Source organism: Notothenia rossii (genome assembly GCF_949606895.1).
Source record: "Notothenia rossii genome assembly, chromosome: 6".
Classification (NCBI taxonomy): Eukaryota; Metazoa; Chordata; class Actinopteri; order Perciformes; family Nototheniidae; genus Notothenia; species Notothenia rossii.
Window position 1 is genome coordinate 3,741,678 of NC_136909.1, and position 21,742 is coordinate 3,763,419.

General features: G+C 41.5%; 2 protein-coding genes across 4 annotated transcripts in view; one reads left to right on the top strand and one right to left on the bottom strand.

The window, feature by feature from the left end:
- The window catches only part of LOC307044023 (phosphatidate cytidylyltransferase 2-like), a 28,171-nt gene extending 8,481 nt beyond the window's left edge, over positions 1–19,690 (top strand). For both annotated transcript variants that reach the window (XM_079689033.1, XM_079689032.1), the window contains one exon: positions 17,592–19,690. In XM_079689033.1, the coding sequence (XP_079545159.1) occupies positions 17,592–17,616 (25 nt within the window). In that variant the 3' untranslated portion in view covers positions 17,617–19,690. The remainder of the gene's footprint in view (positions 1–17,591) is intronic.
- Positions 1–21,742, bottom strand: part of LOC307044027 (uncharacterized protein) — a 219,361-nt gene that overhangs the window by 113,699 nt on the left and 83,920 nt on the right. The window lies entirely within an intron of this gene.

Here is a 21,742-nt window from a genome sequence, read left to right on the forward strand (position 1 = left end):
TACATTTCCACGAATGGCGATGAATGAACGCAGTGCGTTAATGAAGGCATCCGTGGTCATGTCGTCAATCATCTCAACGTGAACCGCTCTGGAACACATGCAGGTAAGTAACAATCCATAACGCTTTAGCTCTTTCCTTCCTTCCTTTACGTAGAATGGTCCAAAACAGTCCATACCGCAGTAGGTGAATGGAGGAGCTGTTTCCATTCTGTCCTCTGGAAGGTCTGACATTTTCTGCTGTTCAGTGCATCTTCTGAACTTCCTGCACTTAGTGCACTTGTAGATATGGGATGATACAGCCTTGCTGCAGCCCAGTATCCATATGCCATTAGATCGGAGCGCATTCATGGTCATTCCTCGTCCTTGATGGTACACTCTTTCATGATAGTGCTTGACAAGTAAATTTGACACATGACTGTCCTTTGGAAGGACCGCTGGATGCTTCACCTGTGGATGTAGGGCAGCATGAGTTAAGCGGCCTCCAACTCTGAGGACACCTTGGTCATCCAGGAATGGACTTAACCGGTGCAACTTATTGGCTTTGCCCTTGACTGGCGTCTCCTTGTCACTTTGGAGTAACTGTATATCTTGTGAGAAGGTTGCTTCTTGAACCATCTTGATTATTGTCAACTCCGCTTCTCTCCTTTCCTCCAAACTGGAGGCTTCACAGGACTTTGGCTGAAGCCCTTTAATTTCTTTCACATGGCGCTGGAGTCTGGCGATAGCTTTCACCATTTTGGACCAGTCTGAAAACTTGTGTAGGCGATCTGGCAGCGACTTGACTTCTTTCGCCTGGGTGTCGAGAACCTGGACCTTCTTAAGTTCAGGATCGTCATATGTGATCTCTCCCACCTTGACATCTCCACTTGGTAACTCCTTCTGCCAAAGAAAGTCTGGGCCTGTGAACCAGTTAGAGGATACCAGTTGCTCTGCTGTGAGACCTCTTGAGGCGTGGTCTGCTGGATTATCTTCTGAAGCCACATACTTCCATTGTGTAGACTCTGTGCTTTGCTTGATGCGTTCCACACGATTTGCCACAAACACGTGAAATCTTCTGGCTTCATTATTGATGTAACCAAGGACCACTCTTGAATCAGTCCAGAAGACTTCTTGTAGGCATTCTATTTCCAGTTCTTTCTTGAGCATGTCACTGGTGCGGACAGCTACCACTGCTGCTGACAGCTCGAGTCTTGGTATGGTTGTGACCTTAGTAGGAGCGACTCTCGACTTTCCCATTACAAAGGAACAGTGGACTTCACTTGACGTACTCACTGCTCTGAGGTACGAGCACTCTCCATAGCCTGACTCACTGGCATCGGCGAAATGGTGGAGTTCGTAGTGTTGGACCTTGAAGCTTGATGGAACGTAGCATCTTGGAATCTTCACCTCGGCTAGATTTCGCAGGTCTTGAAGCCAGCTTTCCCATAGAGGTCGTAGGTCATCAGGTAAGGTGTCATCCCAACTGAGCTTGTCACGACACATCTGCTGCAGGATCTGCTTTCCCAACAAGATGAACGGTGCCACAAATCCAAGAGGGTCGTAGACTGAAGCGACTGTGGACAGGACTCCTCTTCGCGTAAGTGGATTCTCTTTGACGATTACTCTGAACTGGAACTCATCAGAAGCCACGCACCACTGCACACCGAGTGCTCTTTCCATGTGCAGTTCACCCAGTGCCATGTCCTTGTCTTTGGCAGCTGCAGCACATTCTTCTTTTGGGATTGTGTCTAGGACCTTCTTGCTGTTAGAGATAAACTTATGCAGCCGGAGTTTGCCTGTGCTGCAAAGCTCTCTTGCTTCTTTCACCAGTTGGATCGCTTGGTCTTCAGATGCTACACTTGACAATCCATCATCAACGTAGAAGTTCCGTTGAATGAACTTTATGGTGTCGTCACTAAAGTTTCCTTGTCCTTCAGCAGCGACATGCTTCAGCCCATAGTTGGCACAGCCAGGTGACGATGCTGCACCAAACAAGTGGACCTTCATCCGATAGATGGAAGGTTGGCTTTCGAGATCTCCATTGTCCCACCAAAGGAACCGCAGGTAATCTTGGTCTTCTGCCTTAACATGGAACTGGTGAAACATGCGTTCGATGTCACACATGATTGCCACAGGACCTCTTCGGAAGCGATACAGAACTCCCACCAAGGTGTTTGTCAACTCAGGACCCGTCAGGAGGTGGTCGTTCAAGGACGTTCCTTGGTACTTGGCGGAGCAATCGAAGACAACGCGTATCTTCCCAGGCTTTTGTGGATGATACACCCCATGATGCGGAATGTACCAAGCTGGAGCTTTGTGGATGTCTTCCTCCGGGACCTTTTCTGCATCTCCGCGTCTTATGGTCTCATCCATGAAGGTCTTGTAGTCTTTGTAGTACTGGTCGTTTCTTCTCAGCTTTCTTTCTAGGCACCTGAGACGATGGATAGCACAGATCTTATTATCAGGTAAGTTAGGTCTTTCTTTCTTGAATGGCAGCGGCATTTCGTAATGACCGTCGCTCTTTAACTTGATGCTCTTTTCCATTTTTGACAGGAACCTTAGATCTTCTTGAGAGATGGGGCTGGTCTCCGACGCTCTTTCAACGAAGTCAGACTCCAGCATCTTGATGACATCTGCAGGTAAGAGAACTTCTTTTATCTGTGTCCTACAGACATAGTGCACTTCCTTTGTGAGGTCTGAAGAGGACGGTAGACCTGGCATCACTTGCTTCACCATGACTTGGTGACTTATTCCAATTGCATCTCCATAGTTGAGACACGGGTTGCCATATCCCACTACACTCCAGCCCAAGTCTGTCTTCTGTGCAAACGGCTGGTGTTCCTCACCAGGCACCACTTGTCTTGGAACGAGGGCTTGGGCACAGTTGTAGCCAATTAACAGGCCGACATCACAGCTTTGCTGAGGAGCGATCTCATCTGCAATGTGTTCAAGATGAGGCCATGCTTTCGCCGTATCTGGTGTGGGAATATGGTCTCTGTTTGCAGGGATAAACTCTCTTGAGTAAGTCACTGGAAGAGTGATTATCTTGTCTGAATAAAAACCTCTAACTTGTAGACCAGCTAGCTTCCGACAGGACACGATTGTGTTTCTTGAAGCCAACGTGGAGAGGTTTAGCTGAACTGGTTCACTCTTAGCATTGAGAGCCTTCGCTGTCTCGTCGAGGATAAAGGTTGTGTCACTTTGTGTATCAAGGAGTGCGTACACCAGAACTTCACGACTTGGCACACTTGTAGATGACACCCACACTGGAATTATTGTGGAGGTATGAGTGTCTCCAACATTCTGGATGACTCTAAGTGCCGTCGCCTCACGTGATGGTCTCTCTGACTGGTCTTGTGACTGTTCATTCTTCCTTTCTTTGTACTCTTCTTTGTCTTTGTCACTGTACCTTGCTCTGTCAGATCTTGTAGACATCCTTTCTTCCTTGGTGCGATCGTCATGAAGACAAGTTGGGTGTCTTCTCTCACAGGTGTCGCAGCTGTCTCTTTCTCTACAATCTTTAGATCGGTGGCCAAAATTGAGACAGCCAAAACACAAATTATTTTCTTGAACAAACTTGATTCGCTCCAAGATTGTCCCTTGCATAAACTTGTAACATCTTTGTAGACTGTGTCCTGCCTTCTCACAGAAGACACAGCCTGTGACGACGGCTTTCTCATCTGAGGCGGTTGCTAACACCTTTGCTCCAGGACCTCCGCTCTTTACACTCTTGTCTGGAATCCTTTCACTTGGCTTAAGAGCATGAAGAGATGTTATTGGGCTGCAAGCGATTTTAGCTTCACGTGTGAGAAACTTGACAAACTGGCTGAAGCTCGGGAACATGTGAGTGTCTTCTTCTGCTTCTATGACTTTCCTATTCCACCTTGAAGTCAACCAGTCTGGGAGTTTAGAGAGAATTTTCTGGTTCTCGTTGCAATCATTAAGTATTTCAAGACCTCTGATCTGAGACATGGCTGCCTCACAGCAGCGCAGGAAGTCGGCGAGTTCTTGAAGTTCCATACTGCCTTTGGAGCTTATCTTGGGCCACGCGTCGAGCTTCTCTCTGAAGGCCTTGGCGATGAGGAATGGATTGCCGTATCGCTCTTCTAGGATGTCCCATGCTGCATAATACGCTGGCTCTGTGCCAAGTAAAAAGTAGCTCTCTATGGCCCTTTTAGCAGATCCACCCACATACTTGCGTAGATAATATATCTTCTCTTCAGCTGGTATGTTCTTCCTGTCAACGACCGTCTGAAAGGACACTTTCCAGTCATTGAATCGGAGTGGGTCACCACTGAACACTGTAGGTTCAGGTAGAGGAATGCAACTCGCACTGATGGCTTCTGCGAGCGCTTTGACGAGAGCTGTTGTGCCATCTTCATATTTGTTTTCTTGCCTTGCTTGTGCTACAGCTGGTGGTGTAAAATGGTGCCGCAGCGGGCTAATTTGAGGCTTGACTTCTTCTTCTTTCTTCACAGAGACACGATGGAGAAGATCATTTATAGTTTGAGGCTTGACTTCCTCTTCTTTCTTCACAGAGCCACGATGGAGAAGATAATTTATTTCTTCATCTGAGCCTTCGCCCTTAGTTGCCGGACATGAATGTATACTCTGGTCATAAACTTGCTGTCGTGCCTCGGCAGCCTTTAGCTTCTTAATAGTCTCCAATCGATCTAGTTCTCTGCGCTTGGCTTCTAGCACTCTTTGTCTCTCTGCATTTTCAGCCTCTTGTTTGGCTTTTAGCTGAGCGGCTTCAACTTCCAGTCTCTGAAGCTCTTTAATATAATGCTCTTGCTCCAGCTGTACTTCTAAGGTGGCTTTGTTGGCAGCAACCTCAGCAGCTGCACTCTTCCTGCTTGCAGAGGAGCACTTAGTGTGGCGAGAGCTAATGCCTGTCCTTCCTGAGGCTACAGACATTACCTCTTCAATGACTCGATGTTCTTCATGTCTTTGACTTGTAGTATGCCTATGGGCTGTAGCTTCCTCCCTTGCATCTATAAGGTCCATTGCATCCTTAACCATCTTCTTTGTTACTGTTTCACAGGTGTCGATTTTGCGACGTGTGTTAAGGTCAGGAACCTCAAGGCGTTTCCAATCGTCATAAACGTCATTTAGACTCCTAGAGGTATTGCGTACTTTAGTCATTTGTCCATCTAGCAGGTCGTCTGAGCACTTTCCACTCAGCGCTTGGTTGGCTTCTTTTGTGGCATCCTTCCACTTCTCATAGCACACACTGAACCGATGTGCAACCTTTATTACTTGCTCATCATGCTGTTCTTGACCCTTTTCCGTCATTCTGCGGACTCTTTGGCCTAATGGTGGCTCTTCTGAGGAAGCGGGGTTGTCCACTATGATGCCTTCAGTCGCTTGTGGCTGCACGGTTGAGCTGTGCTCGTGCACACACTCTGTCTTGTCAGGTGTGTGTGACTCCATGTCTGGGAAATGTACATCTGCAATTGTGTGCTCTTCGCCATTTCGGGACATCTTACTTGCCTTACTGTTGTCATTCACTGCTCTTTGGTGCTGTCTTCGTGAGCAGTTAAGTTTTCACTGTAATTCCCTCAGTACAGACGACAGCAACGAGTTTTTAATTTACTGGCAGGATTTATTTGGTTCATCCAGACCGTGAAAACTGTAATCAAAAAACATAATACACAAATACAATAATCACTAGTCAAAATAATAACAAAACATACAGTAATATCCCAACATTGTCCTGGTAATGTCGTCACTTTCAATTAGGCTACTGTATACACAATACACTTTGGTTACATATAATTCAACAAAACACAAAGACCAATCTAACTAAGCCCAACATGTGTTAGCCCTTAGCTGTATAAAAACAATTTAATACAAACAGGAACAGAAAACACACACAAAAAACATCAGCAAAATATACCTTAGTAGCTGCATTGCATGAGGAAAATTGTGTAGCTTGGTATTACTCTGTACGATTGTTTATCTTGATGCTAAGAGCTATTTTGCAGATGCATCAGCACTGAAAAACATGTACTAAGTCAGCGGACTTTTCGGATGAGTGTTACGCTAAAGTATGTCCTGACGGAAACAGGCGATATAAAAACAAAGGTTCCGCCTTAGAGAACTTTGGTTCCTACCAAAATAAATTACTCAGAAATACTGCGCTGACTGACACAGAGGCAGTTACAGTTTTGAAAACTTTTGTCACGTAGTGATCGTCTTCTCAATAGAACATCTTTGATAATGTCTTCTGGCCAATCAGAATCAAGATAACGGCGTGGTGTTGTTGCAGGAAGTCCCGACGGAGAATACTTTTGCTGTAGTAGCCTACATCTCTATACACATCGATACAACATTACGTGTTGATAGAAATCAACACGTAATGAAATAAGACCCCACGGTTTGATAATTGATAGATGTGTGGGCTGTCTTTCATTTTGACAAACAGAACAATATTATAATAAACATACATACTGTATGTTAAATGGATATATCCGCCTTCTTTCATTTATCTTTTCATTCTCGCAACAATATACATAAAGAAATGACATATTTTGGACATACTGTAGTTCGAATGGTGATTAATCATGATTAATTAATTTTTTAAGGTGTGATTAATCTGATTACATTTTGTAATCGTTTGACAGCCCTAATATATATATATATATATACAGAATATATACTTTGAGAGCTATACACTAGTATTACACGAAGTCAAAAGTTTGGACACATCTTCTCATTTGAAGTTTTTTATTTAAATTGTTTCTACTTTGTCGATTAATACTGAATTAATACTGACATCAAAACTATAAAAGAACATATATGGAATTATCTAGTAAAAGTAAAAAGTGTTAAAAAATCCAGAATATTATTTATATTTTGCTGGCTACTGCAGAATGCTGTGGTAAGGCAAGGCAAGGCAAGTGTATTTATATAGCACATTTCAACGCAAGTTGCTTTACAAAAATGAAAGACATTAAGAAACGTATTATGCAAATGACATTTAAAAACACTAATTTAAAAGCAAAGATACATGAATAAAAGTTACAGTGCAGTGTGAGATACACACATGTATCTGAAATGTTTAGGTCTGACTCTCAATCATCGCTAACTTTTTAGCAGAAATAGTTTTCTATAATCTCCCTTTGACTCTACTTTCTTGTTTAACCTGTCCTTTAGTTATTTCAAGTGTTTCATGCTAAACAAACCCCCATTTGGAAAATTATAATCTGACTTTATGGTACCTTTTAGTTTTCGCCGAAACTATTCCACTTTTTATAAATGCACTTTAGTTAAGTTTAAGTTGTCTTTTCTTGGACTTTTTTGGTGTCCTCCGCGAACCAGGGTCTTGAAACCACAACGGAACACTCAGTGGACTTTAACCACAATAATGACTTTAACTACCTACAGGGGGACTTTAACCCCAATACACGTATGGGACTTTAACCCTAAAAATAACAATATATAAATTAAAACCAGCGGCAAAATGGCATTTAAAAACAGTCATTAAAAAGCCAAGATATTAAAATAAACATTAAAAGAAAAAATACATGGATAAAATGTACAGTGCAGTTTAAGATATGAATAGTTAAATTAACCTGTTAAGCCCGAACACAGGGGGCTGCGGGGTGTTTTTTCACAAAACTGTTTCTAAGGGCATCTTAATATTTAAAAATCAATTTAATGTGTCATACTCACTTAACTGTAAGAAACTCAGCTAACTAAAGATACAAACAATCTTTACCAAAACAAAGCACAAGTCTAACAAGAATGAGCCCTGAGCGAAAAAATGCGAACACACTTAGCTCAGAACTCAAGGTAAAAATACCTTTATTACGTATTGTAACTGCACATACAAGATATCAGATTAAAGCTGAGATTCCACATATTCTATAGACATTGGTAACATCACTGAGCGATCAGAACTTGCGACAGGGGAAGCAAACACAGACATCACAACACATAGCATTACAGAGCAAACACGGGAGATCGTCTCACCTTAGCTGTTATTCTGATCAAAAGTCGTGTTCCAATAATACTATAATACGATACGATAATACTTTATTTGTCAGATCAAGTCTGAAATTTGACTTGCGTCACAGCAGCTCCATGTCTAACATCAACAGACAAGTATCCAGACACAATACATGAAACACAAACAACAAACATTGAACGTAACAGCACAATCAATGAGAGAAAACATGCTCAAGAGCCTTCAGCGTGCATTTGACCTGGGATTTAGCTCTGTATTTACTGTGAGGATTGACTGATGCACAAAGGAGTGCTTCAGTCTGACTTTATTGAATGGTGGGACCCTGTATCTCCGATTAGATGGTAGCAGTTCATATTCACTGAACATGGTTTGGGTCAGAGATGATGTTGTTGGACAGCCTCACTCGGTTGTTATGATAGGCTGAGTCATAGAGTCTCTGACAGGGTTGACCAACAATCTTTGAGCAGATTTTTAACAGGTGGAGCAGTTTTGATTTTAAAGCTGCTGACAAAAATTTGTACCAGGTAGTATTGCAGTACTGCAGAATAGACATGATCACAGATGTAAAGAACAACAGAAGAATTTCTCTGCTCGCCCCAAAAGACCTAAGACGGCGGAGAAAATAAATTCTTTGTTTTGTCCTTTTGCTCAGATATTCAATGTGATCCTTCCATGACAGCAGGTGGTCAATCATTACACCCAAGTATTTGTATGAAACTCCCTGCTTGATTTCATCTGTATGGATGACAATGGGGACTTTATGGGAGTCAGATCAGTGTTCCCCCAGGTTTACTGCCTTGGTAGGGTGCTGCTCGGGTACCCCAAAAAATGTTTATCCACTGGAGCAGAGAGAGGAGCTTTGGATTATTGTTATTGATATCGTACAGTAACAAAGTATTTGTACATTAAAAAGTAATAAAGTACAGTATTACACTGTACTTTAATTCAAACTGTATTCCCTTCTTATCATGTAACCTACACTTCTTCTTTTCCTTGATACATTTAAATCACCTGACTTCAGCATATAACATACCGGCTGCAACCCTGTGCTGCTGCTGCGTCTCTCTGCCTCATCCTCTATGGCCGGAGGCAGCTCCACCTCATCTGATCTCTGATATGAAAGCAATCGTGTTATGATCATATTGAGCTATTGGTGTGAGTTTAACATTAAACAAGCAGTCTGCTTGTCATACATTGCTGACGTTACATTTTAAGCGGCAATTTGTTGAGTCACTGCCGCTAAATGCCGGTAGCATCAAGCTAGCAAATCCTGCATTAGCCTCACATCAACAGGTGTAGACAGAACATCCAATTATCCGGAGCTAATTTACTGAATAAACCAACTCACGTCATCTCCTGTCTTTTTTTCACCCAACTCATTAGACTATTCTTCTGCTGGTGTTTCTTTGTTTTTTTCTGTCAAATTCAATACTGTAGTTCAAAACCGCGGTACCTGCTCACCATCTGTGAGCTATTTTTAGAATGCGCACACTACGTTCGTTGTCGCGTTCGCTCGCGTCCACCTGGGCAGGCTGTTTATGTCCTTCTCCCGTGACGATAACGGCTTGCGGTTAAAAAAGAATAATAATCGAATTTGAAACTGGGGGGGACACAAACGGGCAGACAGCAGAGCTGTTGTTCTCCTTTCCTCCGCTCTTGTCTCTGATTGTGAGTGTGGGCATTCGAGTGTGTGTGCGTGTCGGGGGGGAGAGCGGATAAATTATTTAAAATAATTTTTAAAAAAAATGTAAAAAAACACCTTGAATTTCAGGCAGGGCGCGGGGCTTCGTTGGCAGGGCGCAGCGCCCCGCCAAGACAATGGTAGGGGAAACACCAGATGGTGTTCAATGGCATTAAAACGACAAAAACGCTGCTGAAGGTTAATCCAATGTGTCTGTCACTTTGAAATGATGACTGATAATCCATCATTCCATTTTGTATGTCAAAATTGGAGATTTTATATTAGCTGCTAATGATAGCCATCAGAGTGTATCGCAGCTTCCGTGTCCGGGGCATTCTGACTGCGTAGCACTCATTCACCAATGGGTAATGTTTAGATGGAGTTTAGGAACTTCCCCTCGATTCTAATGGCTCTAACCGTTAGAAAGAGATGTCAATCATCAAAATCGAACGAGGGGGGCCAAAGATATGGAAAATGCACCCAAATAACCCCAGAAGTGTTTTTTTTGTGCTAAATCTCTCTAAAAAGGTCAAATGTCACTTGTTTTGCATCAATCTTGATACAGGGTACTTATTATATGTTTTACTTTGGATTCCTAAAGCTTTTAGTCTACTAACCCATCATTCAAGTGTGGTTTTCACTATAAGTATTTTTTTTGTTTTGGATGGACACTATAATTTACATTTTTTTTACTATGTTTAAATTTACTTCAAAATGTAAAACATCTATATTGATTCTGACTTTTCTACATCCAACTCACAGGTTTTTCATTGGTTTGAGAAAAAATATGATTCATTTACCCCTTTTAGAAGGGAAGATATGGTCATTTGTTCTGGGAATGAACAAAAAAACAGGCTCAGGGCTTAACAGGTTAAAAGCAGCGGCAAAAATAAAAGTCTTTAGCCTGGATTTAAAAGTAGTCAGAGTTGCAGGTTTCTGGGAGTTTGTTCCAGATATTTGGAGCATAATAACTGAACGCTGCTTCTCCATGTTTAGTTCTGACTCTGGAGACAGAAAGCTGACCAGTCCCTGAAGACCTGAGAGATCTGGATGGTTCACAATTTTGCATTAGATCATACATTTATTTTGGGCCTAAACCATTCAGTGCTTTATAAACCAGCCTCAGTATTTTTGAAATATATTCTTTGACACACAGGAAGCCAGTGTAAAGCCTTCAGAACAGGAGTGATGTGATCCACTTTCTTAGTGTCAGTGAGGACTCGAGCAGCGGCGTTCTGAATCAGCTGCAGCTTTCTAATATATTTTTTAGTGAGACCTGTAAAGACACCATTACATTTCTGGCTTTATCTGTTGTTTTGAACATTGCAGTCTGAAGCTCAGCGCTAACTTTTATACGTTCTGCCTTACCTCAGTTTTGTCTTTGTTTAATTGGAGAAAGTTCTGACACATCCAGTCATTGATTTGTTCAATTCACTTACTCAGTGTTTTAACTGGAGCATAGTCTCCTGGTGAAATGGTTATGTAAATGTGTGTGTCATCTGCATAACTATGGTAACTTATTTTGTTGTTTTTCATTATCTGAGCCAGCGGTAGCATGTAGATGTTAAAGAGAAGAGACCCCAAGATGGAGCCTTGAGGAACCCCACATGTCATATTTTTCAACTCAGATTTGTGTTTACCTATAAAAACAAAGTTGTTTCTGTCCTTTAAGTAGGATTCAAACCAATTTAGAACTGTTGATGAAAGTCCCACCCGGTTTTCCAGTCGGTCTAGTAATAGGTTGTGGTCAACAGTGTCAAACGCAGCACTGAGATCTAATGATACTAACACTGAAGTTCTGCCACTGTCTGTGTTTAAGTGGATGTCATTGAATACCTTTTACAAGAGCAGTCTCAGTGCTGTGGTTTGGACGAAAGCCTGACTGGAACACATCCTAACAGTTATTTAAATGCAAGAAATTACTCAACTGTTGAAAAACTACCTTTTCTATGATTTTACCTAGAAATGGCAGGTTTGATATTGGCTGTAATTGTTCATTACTGAAGCGTCTAGATTATGCTTTTTTTAAGAGCGGTTTAATAATAATGCATTACATTTTTAATTAGAGTGCTTTTACAGGTGCTCAAAGCACTTTACCATTAGACATATTAGACATGTAAGAGTCATTACTGTGGGCATTACCCACAGGAGCAGATGTGGGTAGAGTGTCTTGCCCAAGGACACAACGGCGGGTTTCGAACTGGAGTTCACCAACGTCCCTTGATCTGATGATCAACGCTCTAACCACTGTGCCAGCTGTCCCACCTTAATGACTGCAGTTTTCAGGGACTGAGTGAAGAGACTAGTTTACTATATGAAATAGATCTGAGGCCATGCAAAGAAAAACATTTTTGAAAAACCCTGTTGGAATAATATCAAGGCAGTCTGTCGATGGTAGCAAACAAGGCACGTGCATTGTTTTTGGCAATGATATCAGAGAAGAAAGACTGTCTGGCAAATTTTTATTCCAAATTATAAAGGCCATGTCTCTCTTTATCGATTTCAAAGTTGACCTGGAGATTTGTTTTTCGACACCTGCGTTCAGCTTTTCGACACTATTTTTTCTCTTTTCTCACGGTCTTGGCCTTTCTCCATGGAGATATCTTCTTCTCAGTCACTTCCTTTACCTTAGTTGGAGCAATGGCATCTATAACATTTTAATTTTTGACATTTAAAATGATCTACTAGCTCATTTACTGAGATGTTAGCAGGGGCAAGTGTGGAAGAAAAATTTGGAGTAAACATTTCCCTAGTATTTTCAGTTAAATATCGCTTTGTGGTTGCCTCTTTTTAAACATTTTTGTGAACAGAAATAGAGCTCTCAAAGAAAACACAGGAATGGTCAGAGAGTGCAACATCAGTCACCACAACCTTAGAGATATTCAGACCTTTTGAGATAATTAAGTCCAGAGTGTGCCCCTTATTGTGCGTGGGCTCCGTCACATGCTGAGTCAGTCCATAGTTATCAAGAACACAAGACAGTTCTTTAGCCCCTCTGTCCTGGGGGTTGTCAACATGGATATTAAAATCACCAACAATGACTAGACGGTCAAAGTTAATACACACTATAGACAGCAGTTCAGTAAAGTCATCAAAAAATCTTGCACAGTATTTGGGTGGTCTATAGATATTTAGGAACAGAGCTCGAGAGGAGCATTTCAGCCGAAGGGCCACATATTCAAAAGAAGCAAAGTTCCCATAAGATGTCTTCCTGCATCGAAGGGAATCATTGAACAAAATAAGTACTCCACCTCCTTTCTTATGCATTATTTCCTGACTCATCAAACTAAAGTTGGGAGGTGTTGATTCGATAAGAACAGCTGCACTGTTATTTTGTTCAATCCAAGTTTCTGTTAAAAACATAAAATCGAGATTGTGCTCAGTGATAAAATCATTGATTAAAAATGTTTTCTCCTGGCAAAGACCTGCCATTTAATAAAGCTAGTTTAAGTTAGTTAAACACACTATCAGTCAGATTTGTTGTGGCAAGCTTTGGCTGACATGGAATCACTGCTAAATTTGATAAACTCACACAAAGGTTTGAGCGCTTCCTGTTTCTAAGCTGATTCACCGCTCTCAATCTATTACCTATCAACACAGATATCGGCAAAGCTAGTGGCAGGCGGGCCCCGGCTTGTCCTGGAAAGAGAGTTGAGAGTGCCATACGCCCTTGAGCCTGGACCCAGCACATATCAGTTAGAGTTTGCTGCGTTTTGTACACACACATTCTTATCAGGCTTCGGAGACCGCAGAGGCTGTCTTGAAGGGGGGGAGGTGGTGGATGTAGGCACGGTGATGGAGACGGGGGAGATGGTAGACTTCTCTGCTTCGATGATTGCGCTGGGCGTCGTTGAGGGACGGGGGTAAAGGACATGCTGCCAACCCTGTGTATCGCATTCATGCGGTCATTGAACTCCAGGAGGGACTTGGTGCCAACCCTCTGTATCTCTTTCATGTGGTCATCAAACTCCAGGAGGGAGGGTGAACAGAGAGTAGAGAGAGCTGGGGGGTGAAGGAAGAGTATCCTCAAAGGTGATAGGGGGGGTGAAGGGCGGTGGAGACTCCTCCATCTGTCTCATAGGTTTCCCATAATCAAGACATTCAAACAGGCGGGTGCATTGATACTTCTTCAATGTTTTCTGTGCGATGTGTTGTCTTTCTCTTGTTTTGATTCCTCTTTTTGCTTGTCCTTGGCAGAGGGAACAGATTGATGACGCAGGCAGTTGAATATGTTAGATAAATAATTTCACTCCTGACTTGTTCAGGCAAACTCCATCTGCCTTAAAAAGATGTCTGCGGTCCCAGAAAAAGTTAAAATTGTCAATAACATGGACAGAATGGTCAGTACAGGCAGTTGAAAGCCACGTGTTCAGTGCAAACAATCTGCTGAATCTCTCCACTCCTCTTTTGACCGGCGGTAGAGGGCCACTGATGAACACCTCCGCATTTAGAGAGCTGACAGTTTCCAACAAACATTTAAAGTCTTCTTTCAGCACTTCTGGCTGTTGTTTCACAACATCATTTGTTCCAATATGCAGTATCAAATTGTTCACAGTCGGATGTTCAGCCCCAATATGCAAGGTCTTATCAGCCAAGTCAGAGACCATATCCTTGGGAAAACAGAGTACTTTGGTTTTGTTCTTACTACACAGACTTTTTACATCTCTTACAGCAGAGTCACCCACAATCCGAGTTGCAGGCCAAGTCATGAGCTTTCCCTCTAGCCTTTTACTTTTGGAGTAGCTATTGGTCCTTACCCTGCTGTGTGAAGAGCATCCAGGTCTTCAGAAAGAGATCCCTGGTTCTGGGTCAGCGGAGCGTATCTGTTCTGGATTGGCACACTTGGTGGTTTAGGAAGATTGCTTGAAGTACTCCCTTTAGCAGCTGTCCACGGCTGTTACCTAGTATGGATAGGTGTTGAAGAGGTGATATTCGCATCAAAGATTTCAGAGCGCTGGGCTCTGCCTGTTATTCGTCCTCCCAAATCCCATGGAAATTATTTACTCTTAGGCTTTGAACCCAGAGAGTTCCAGGGAGGACTACCACTTGTAGATTTATTACCCGGTACACAGCCCTCCTGTTCCTTGGAATCCTTGTAGCTGCTAACTAGCTGTGACCATTCAGTTCCACGTTAACTTACAACCGTTGCATTTTCATTTTCAAAGCGGCCATCTTCTTTAGAAGTTTGGTGAAGACATCTGTAGAGAACGGAGGCATTTTGCTGCTAACTAGCTTAAGCTAAATAGCATGCAGTACCAGGCTTTAGCTGTTGCTAGGACATGCTACTGTAAGACTGACGTCGTCGTAAAAATATTGAAATATGGCTGAAAACCTCCATCTATTTACGAAAAATGACTGTCCCAGTGATAAGTTAATGTCCAGGAGCCACTGCTCGAATTTTTCAGAAAAGAAAAATAGGAACATCAGCATAAAAAACTAAGCAGAGGCAAGAGCATGCAGAAAAGCGTCTGCACTGTAATGGCCCGTCCACACAGCAGCTTTGAAAAAATCCTGGAAATCTTCGCTTTGCTTCCCCACAATGCAGTTTGGCGAAAAGCGAGGCAAAGTGACGTCACCCCCATTCAAAGTCAATGGGCAGAGAAGCGTTGGAAGATTTTTTTAAAGCTGCTGTGTGGACGTACCGTAAGAAAGTACGAAGCATCTTTGGTAGCCATGCTGGTTAAGGGTGCATTGAATTCTGAATAAATCACCAACAGTGAGACGAGCAAATGCCCCTCTTTTGGTGACATATCATGCTATATTTGAACAATATATTGTAGAGCCATACCTGTATATAAATATAGTTTGTTTTTTTCAAAACACCAAACAGATCCTGCATTTTAGCCATGCCTCATTTCGCTCTATTTGCTCTTTCCAGCGCTGTTTTTGCAGGGGGCTGTTTCCGTGAGCTGCAGCTGACCACGCCCCCCTGCAGGAGAGGGGAGCGTGCTTTGAGATCAGCTGCTGGGCTGCAGCGGGGAGAGGAGGGGGACAAAAAGAGACCCCGTCCTCCGTGTTTTATTCTTATAGAACCAAGAAGAGAATTAACGGGGCAGAAACCCTCCTTTTTACGCAGCCTTTTTTCCAGACATAGACATCAAACGGCAACAAATATTCAGTTGCCAGTTACTTTGGCATTAGGGCAGGGATATATAAATACTTTCCAAGATTTGACATAATGAATTGTGCTACTTTTTAAAGCAAGCAACGATGTTTTAAAATCTGTAATCAAAAAGCTCCTCAAAAACGCTATTGAATTAGTTCAACGTTTCAAACAGTAACAATGGACTATTTTTCTTAGCGGATGCATGTACATTTAAATCAATACAACTATTTTTTAAATCAATAAAATCATTTTCTAAATCCATAAAAGCATTTCAATTAATAATGGGAGTCATATCGTTGCCGATCTAGATCCCTCCGCTTCGCATCGGGCTCCTGATCAGCCTGTCGGTGTTCTTTTCCCCATAATAACCGCGTCGCTGCACATTATCCCTCACATATGATTATATAGAGTCATTATTCATTTGTTTTAAAGCAGGAGGCGCAAACGCTTGCCTCCGGGAGGGAGAAAAAGAGCCACAGCGGAGAATAAACAGAAGGGCAACCATGGCAACCATGCAAGGGAAGTCTTCTTCGCTGCTTTTGTGGCAGACTACAGCGCCACGTACAGGCCTGGCATATGTACTACAGCTTCTCCAGCACTTTCGAGCGGCAATGGCCGGCCGTGGCCCAACCTCTCATTCCCCTGATAGGTGGAGAATTGACCCAATAGCCGTAGCGCCACTTTACTGACGTCAGTAAAGTGTTCAAATCTGGATCAGTTTTCATCAGATCCGTTGCAGCCCCTTTTTTAGAGATTTGGGTATGGAGGAAAATAGAGAGGGTTGTGTTTTCTGACACTTGGTGAGTTCCCTGGAACACCGGGGACACATATTCATGTATAAAAGACGTACACAAGTGCATTTTGCATGATAGGTCCCCTTTAAGTGATGATGGACGGTCGTTTCTCTTTGAGTTGAGTGGTTCTTGCCATAATATGGATTACAACAGCAGTCAAATAGGGCTCACCACTGTGCACTAACCCTACCTCTGCACAACACAACTGATGGTCACAACTGATGGCAAACCATTCCCGGTGTCTACCTCATGAAGCTGACTGAGAGAAGCCAAGAGTGAGCAAAGCTGTCATCAAGGCAAAAGGGGTCTACTTTGAAGAATCTAAAATAAAAATCATATTCTTGATTTTTCTAGCACTTTTTTATTACCTAGATAATTCCATATTTTTTCTTTTATAGTTTTGATGTCTTCAGTATTAATCTACAAAGTAGAAACAAATTAAAATAAACAAAACCATTGAATGAGAAGGTGTGTCCAAACCTTTGGCTGGTACTGTATATAAAACACACATTTTAATATTTAGGAGGTTCCCTCATCTATAATCATTTATACAACAGCAACTTTGAACATTATACAGCAGTAAAATGCAACATACAAAATAATCAAGAAACATCATAAATTAAACACTGACAGGGAACATTTTACTGCACCATCATTACTATGACATAATAAGGTGCCGTAAAATGTTCTGATGATACTTGCATACTTTTACTTAAATAAGGTTTGAATGCAGGATTTAAATTACCATTATATTCTGTAGGCGTAGTGTATCTGTAAACGATCCCAAATACAATTCAGTGTTTACATTGCAACTAGTGCTAAACCAGAAGAAAAAACCCTTTTTCCTTTCTAACTGGAAGTGGAAAGGGGTTGGGCTACATGAGGTGAATTGAGCCAACCAAAACACACAATAGGTGGGACTAAGAAAGATAATATGAAAATGTAAAAACAAAGGCATTAATTAGGGCTGCAAAATATCTCCTGTTGTAACGGTGGTTAGATTTTTAAATGCTAATAGTTAATAGTTTGTTCTGACTGTGCATTTCCTGTTTCCTGCAGATGTCCAGCAGCTGGTGGTCGTTAAAGAAGAGGTTCTCCCTGACCAGCAGGAGTGGAGCTCTAGTCTGGACCAGGAGGACCCAGAGTCCCCCCCACACATTAAGCAGGAACATGAGGAACTCAGGATCAGTCAGGAGGGAGAGCAGCTTCAGGGGCTGGAGGAGGCTGATATCACCAAGTCCACTTTCACTCCTGACCCTGTGAAGAGTGAAGATGATGAAGAGAAACCTCAGTCCTCACAGCCTCATCAAAGACAAACTGAACACATGGAAACAGAAGCTGATGGAGATGACTGTCGAGGACCAGAACCAGCCAGGAACTCAGATCCAGAGAGCAGTTTACAACCAAAGTCTGAGGATAACACCGGAGACTCTTCTGAACCTGACACTGAAGACAGTGCTGATTGGAAGGATACCAGAGAACCTGCGTCAGGCTCAAACTCACTGAAAAATAGACAAGAATCTGTCAGTCATTCACGATGTAGTGCTGTAAAGAAACAATTTGGCTGCTCTGTGTGTACGAAAATGTTTACATATAGAAGCAATGTTCATCAACACATGAGAATCCACACAGGAGAGAAACCATTCAACTGCTCAGTCTGTAAGAAAGCTTTTTCACAGAATATACATTTAAAGGAACACATGAGAATCCACACAGGAGAGAAACCATTTAGCTGCTCAGTTTGTACCAAATATTTTGCATTGAATGGAACTTTAAAAAAACACATGCGAATCCACACAGAAGAGAAACCACACAGCTGCTCAGTCTGTAAGAAAGCTTTTTCAAAGAATATAGATTTAAAGAGACACATGAGAATCCACACAGGAGAGAAACCATTCAGCTGCTCAGTCTGTAAGAAAGCTTTTTCAAATAATAGAAATGTAAAGGCACACATGAGAATCCACACAGGTGAGAAACCATTCAGCTGCTCAGTCTGTAAGAAAGCTTTTTCAAATAATAGAAATGTAAAGGTACACATGACAATCCACACAGGAGAGAAAGCACACAGCTGCTCAGTCTGTAAGAAAGCTTTTTCACAGAGTGGACATTTAAAGGAACACATGAGAGTCCACACAGGAGAGGAAATATACAGCTGCAATGTTTGTGACAAAAGATTTAAATGGCGTAGTGATTTAAAAAGACACAAGTGTGTTGGTCTTCTGTCCTCACAGCTTAATGAAATTCAAACGGAGGAAAACAGAGAGGCAGAGCCTCCAATCAGCAACCCAGCTGAACAAATGGAAACAGAAGCTGATGGAGAGGACAATGAATAACTCTTATGACAGTTCACACATGAGAAAAATCTGTCTGACTGGATTAACATCGTTGCACAACATTCATATAAGACTTTACCTGTTAAACCCCATCCCCCCGCCCCGGGCGGAAGAACGCATCATCTGCAGGAAACAGCGTCTGAGGGCATCTTAATATTTAATAAACTATGATTTTTTATATCCATGTAACGGGAAGAAACTCAGCTAACTGATCTTTTTTTTTTTAAACCCACAAAGCCTATACTCAGCCTCTGAATTAGCCACGGAGTTTTTTTGCTAAATCTCTCTAAAAAAAGTCAAATGTCACTAGTTATGCATCAATCTTGATACAGGGTGCTTATTATATGTTTCTACTTTGGATTCCTAAAGCTTTTAGTCTACCATCCCATCATTCAAGGGTGGTTTTCATTATAAGTAAAAAAATAATCTTTGGACGGACACTATAATTTACATTTTTTTACTATGTTCAATCTGAATTTTTTTTAAAATAAAAAACATCTATATTGGTTCTGACATTTCTACATCCAACTCACAGGTTTATCATTACATTGAGAAAAAAGATTATTAATTTTCCCCTTTTAGAAGTGTAGTTATGGTCATTTGTTCTGGAAATGTCATTTTCAAGCCTGAAACCTGGAAAACAGGCTCGGGGGTCAACAGGTTAAATGAACTCCATCTTTATTAACATAAGGGGACAATATGTTTTAATGTTTTTGTCAAACTGATTTTCTGATATATACGTTAACCACTGACTGTTGATGAACCATTTTATTTTGGATTGAGTGCTCCAAGTTTCCATTTTGAGATAAAGGATTATTTGATGTAGCCTATTGTTCTTTTTTTCTAAATGTTTAGTATAATTTCTATCCTGTTAATGAGCCCTGTTTTACATAAATGTACCTGTGTGTGACGAAGGTAACTTCTATGCCTGACTTTTGTTCAGCCTACGGATGCTCTAATCACCGTAGTCTGGAAACAAGAACCGTGGAATCACCTTTCACGTGTAAGATTGTGACACTGTGGACTGACGGCTTCGGGCCTTGTAACTCAGCACTTTAGTGAACAGTTGTGCACTTTATTAGCATGATTGCACAGTACCGTTTGGCATGGCATATTTGCACATTTTATATAATTTATGCTAATTATTAAGATAGTATTTATTATAGGGTTAAACCGTATTAATTGGGATGTCGTCGGGCTCTCGGCTCCACCTGGAAAGAAAGGGGAGTGATAGCGAGAGCGGCGAAAGTGTTGGTTTGCGTAGATTGACAGCGGTTAAGAATAATCCGGGTGCAAATAATATGTGGGGGTGTAGACATCATAGCGTTACGTGGCATTAATTTCTGCCTCGTTGCTTGGTCGGGCCGCTCACTTGTCAGCCTCACAGGGAATAAGGGAATACATGTGCCTATTTGGTCTGATGACCTAATGCCGTTACATGTAATACGTTACTCCCTAAGCCTGATTTCACCCACCTGCAACCGATTTGCTAATAATCACAAATGTTAATTTCTTTGACCCCTTGACTCAACTATTTCTCGTTTAATAATCGTTACATCTCCTCAGGACCAAGTTCCCGTGTCCTGCCTTTCACCTGCTGATCACCACTGCTCATTTAAGGTGGACTGACCTTTACAATGGACCAGCTAGTCTTAGAATCTTAATGCAAACGTTTTGTAAAGTGATGCTGGACCAAAAACGTGCTGTTGGGTTGTGTGTTCTCAGCAGGACGGTGTCTGTACTCAAAGATCGTTTATGAAATGAGAGCTTCACTCTGTTTTTGTTGTCCAAATGACGCCAACAGAGCGATACGTCTTCTTTCCAGCAGATGGCATAAATGTTACATCATCCAGTTCAACTGTCATCCACATATTAATGATTGAAAACAGCAATGTGTAAGATATGGCTAGTAATTGACTATTTCAACAGAATGTGAAGAGGTTACAGTCTTGAGGCCATGTCCAATATTTTTATTTTTGTTTGATTAAATCTACTGAAATTAGCATTCAATGAATACATTATTCTTATTTGCTGTCATTACATCATGGGTTTGCATTGCAATATTAGAATGCATAAAACCCAACTTTATTAGTGCAAATGCTGTTTACAGCATTCCACTATAGCTCTTCGAATCTTTAATCCCCTTAATATTATAATTATTTCAGCCAATACTTTGGCTCTCCATAACTTCAGCCTACTTTAAGCTACAGAAACCATTCAAATATTAAACTATTCAGCCTTTTCATGAATCGATGGGAAACCTTCAACTTTAAAAAAATATGTTATACTTAAAAAATATTCAGCTTTTTAAACTCTTTTGTTAACATGGAAGTCAATGGGAAAAATCTTCAAATCCTCTTTTCCTACACCTTACCCAAATGCTTCTCCTTCCACATACTTTTAGCTAGACACTTAATTCCAACTTTAAAATGATCACAAGACCTTCAGCTATTCAATCCTGATTAACATTTTTGATATCTTTAACACCTTTTGAGATATTTAACAGGTAACCTATCATGCTATATTTGAACAATATATTGTAGGGCCATACCTATCTATATAAAGTATATAAATATAGTTTTTTTTTTCAAAATACCAAACAGATCCTGCATTAGCCTTGCCTCATTTAGCTCTATATGCTCTTTTCCAGTCCTATTTTTGCAGGGGGCTGATTCTGTGAGCTGCACCTGACCATGCCCCCCTGCATGAGAGGGGAGCGTGCTTTGAGATCAGCTGCTAAGCTGCAGCGTGGAGAAGAGGGGGACAAAAAGAGATTTCCGTCCTCCGTGTTTTATTCTTATATATGAGTATATAGAGTCATTATTCATTTGTTTTAAAGCTCAATAAATAACAAAGAAGACCTTTGACCGGCACTTT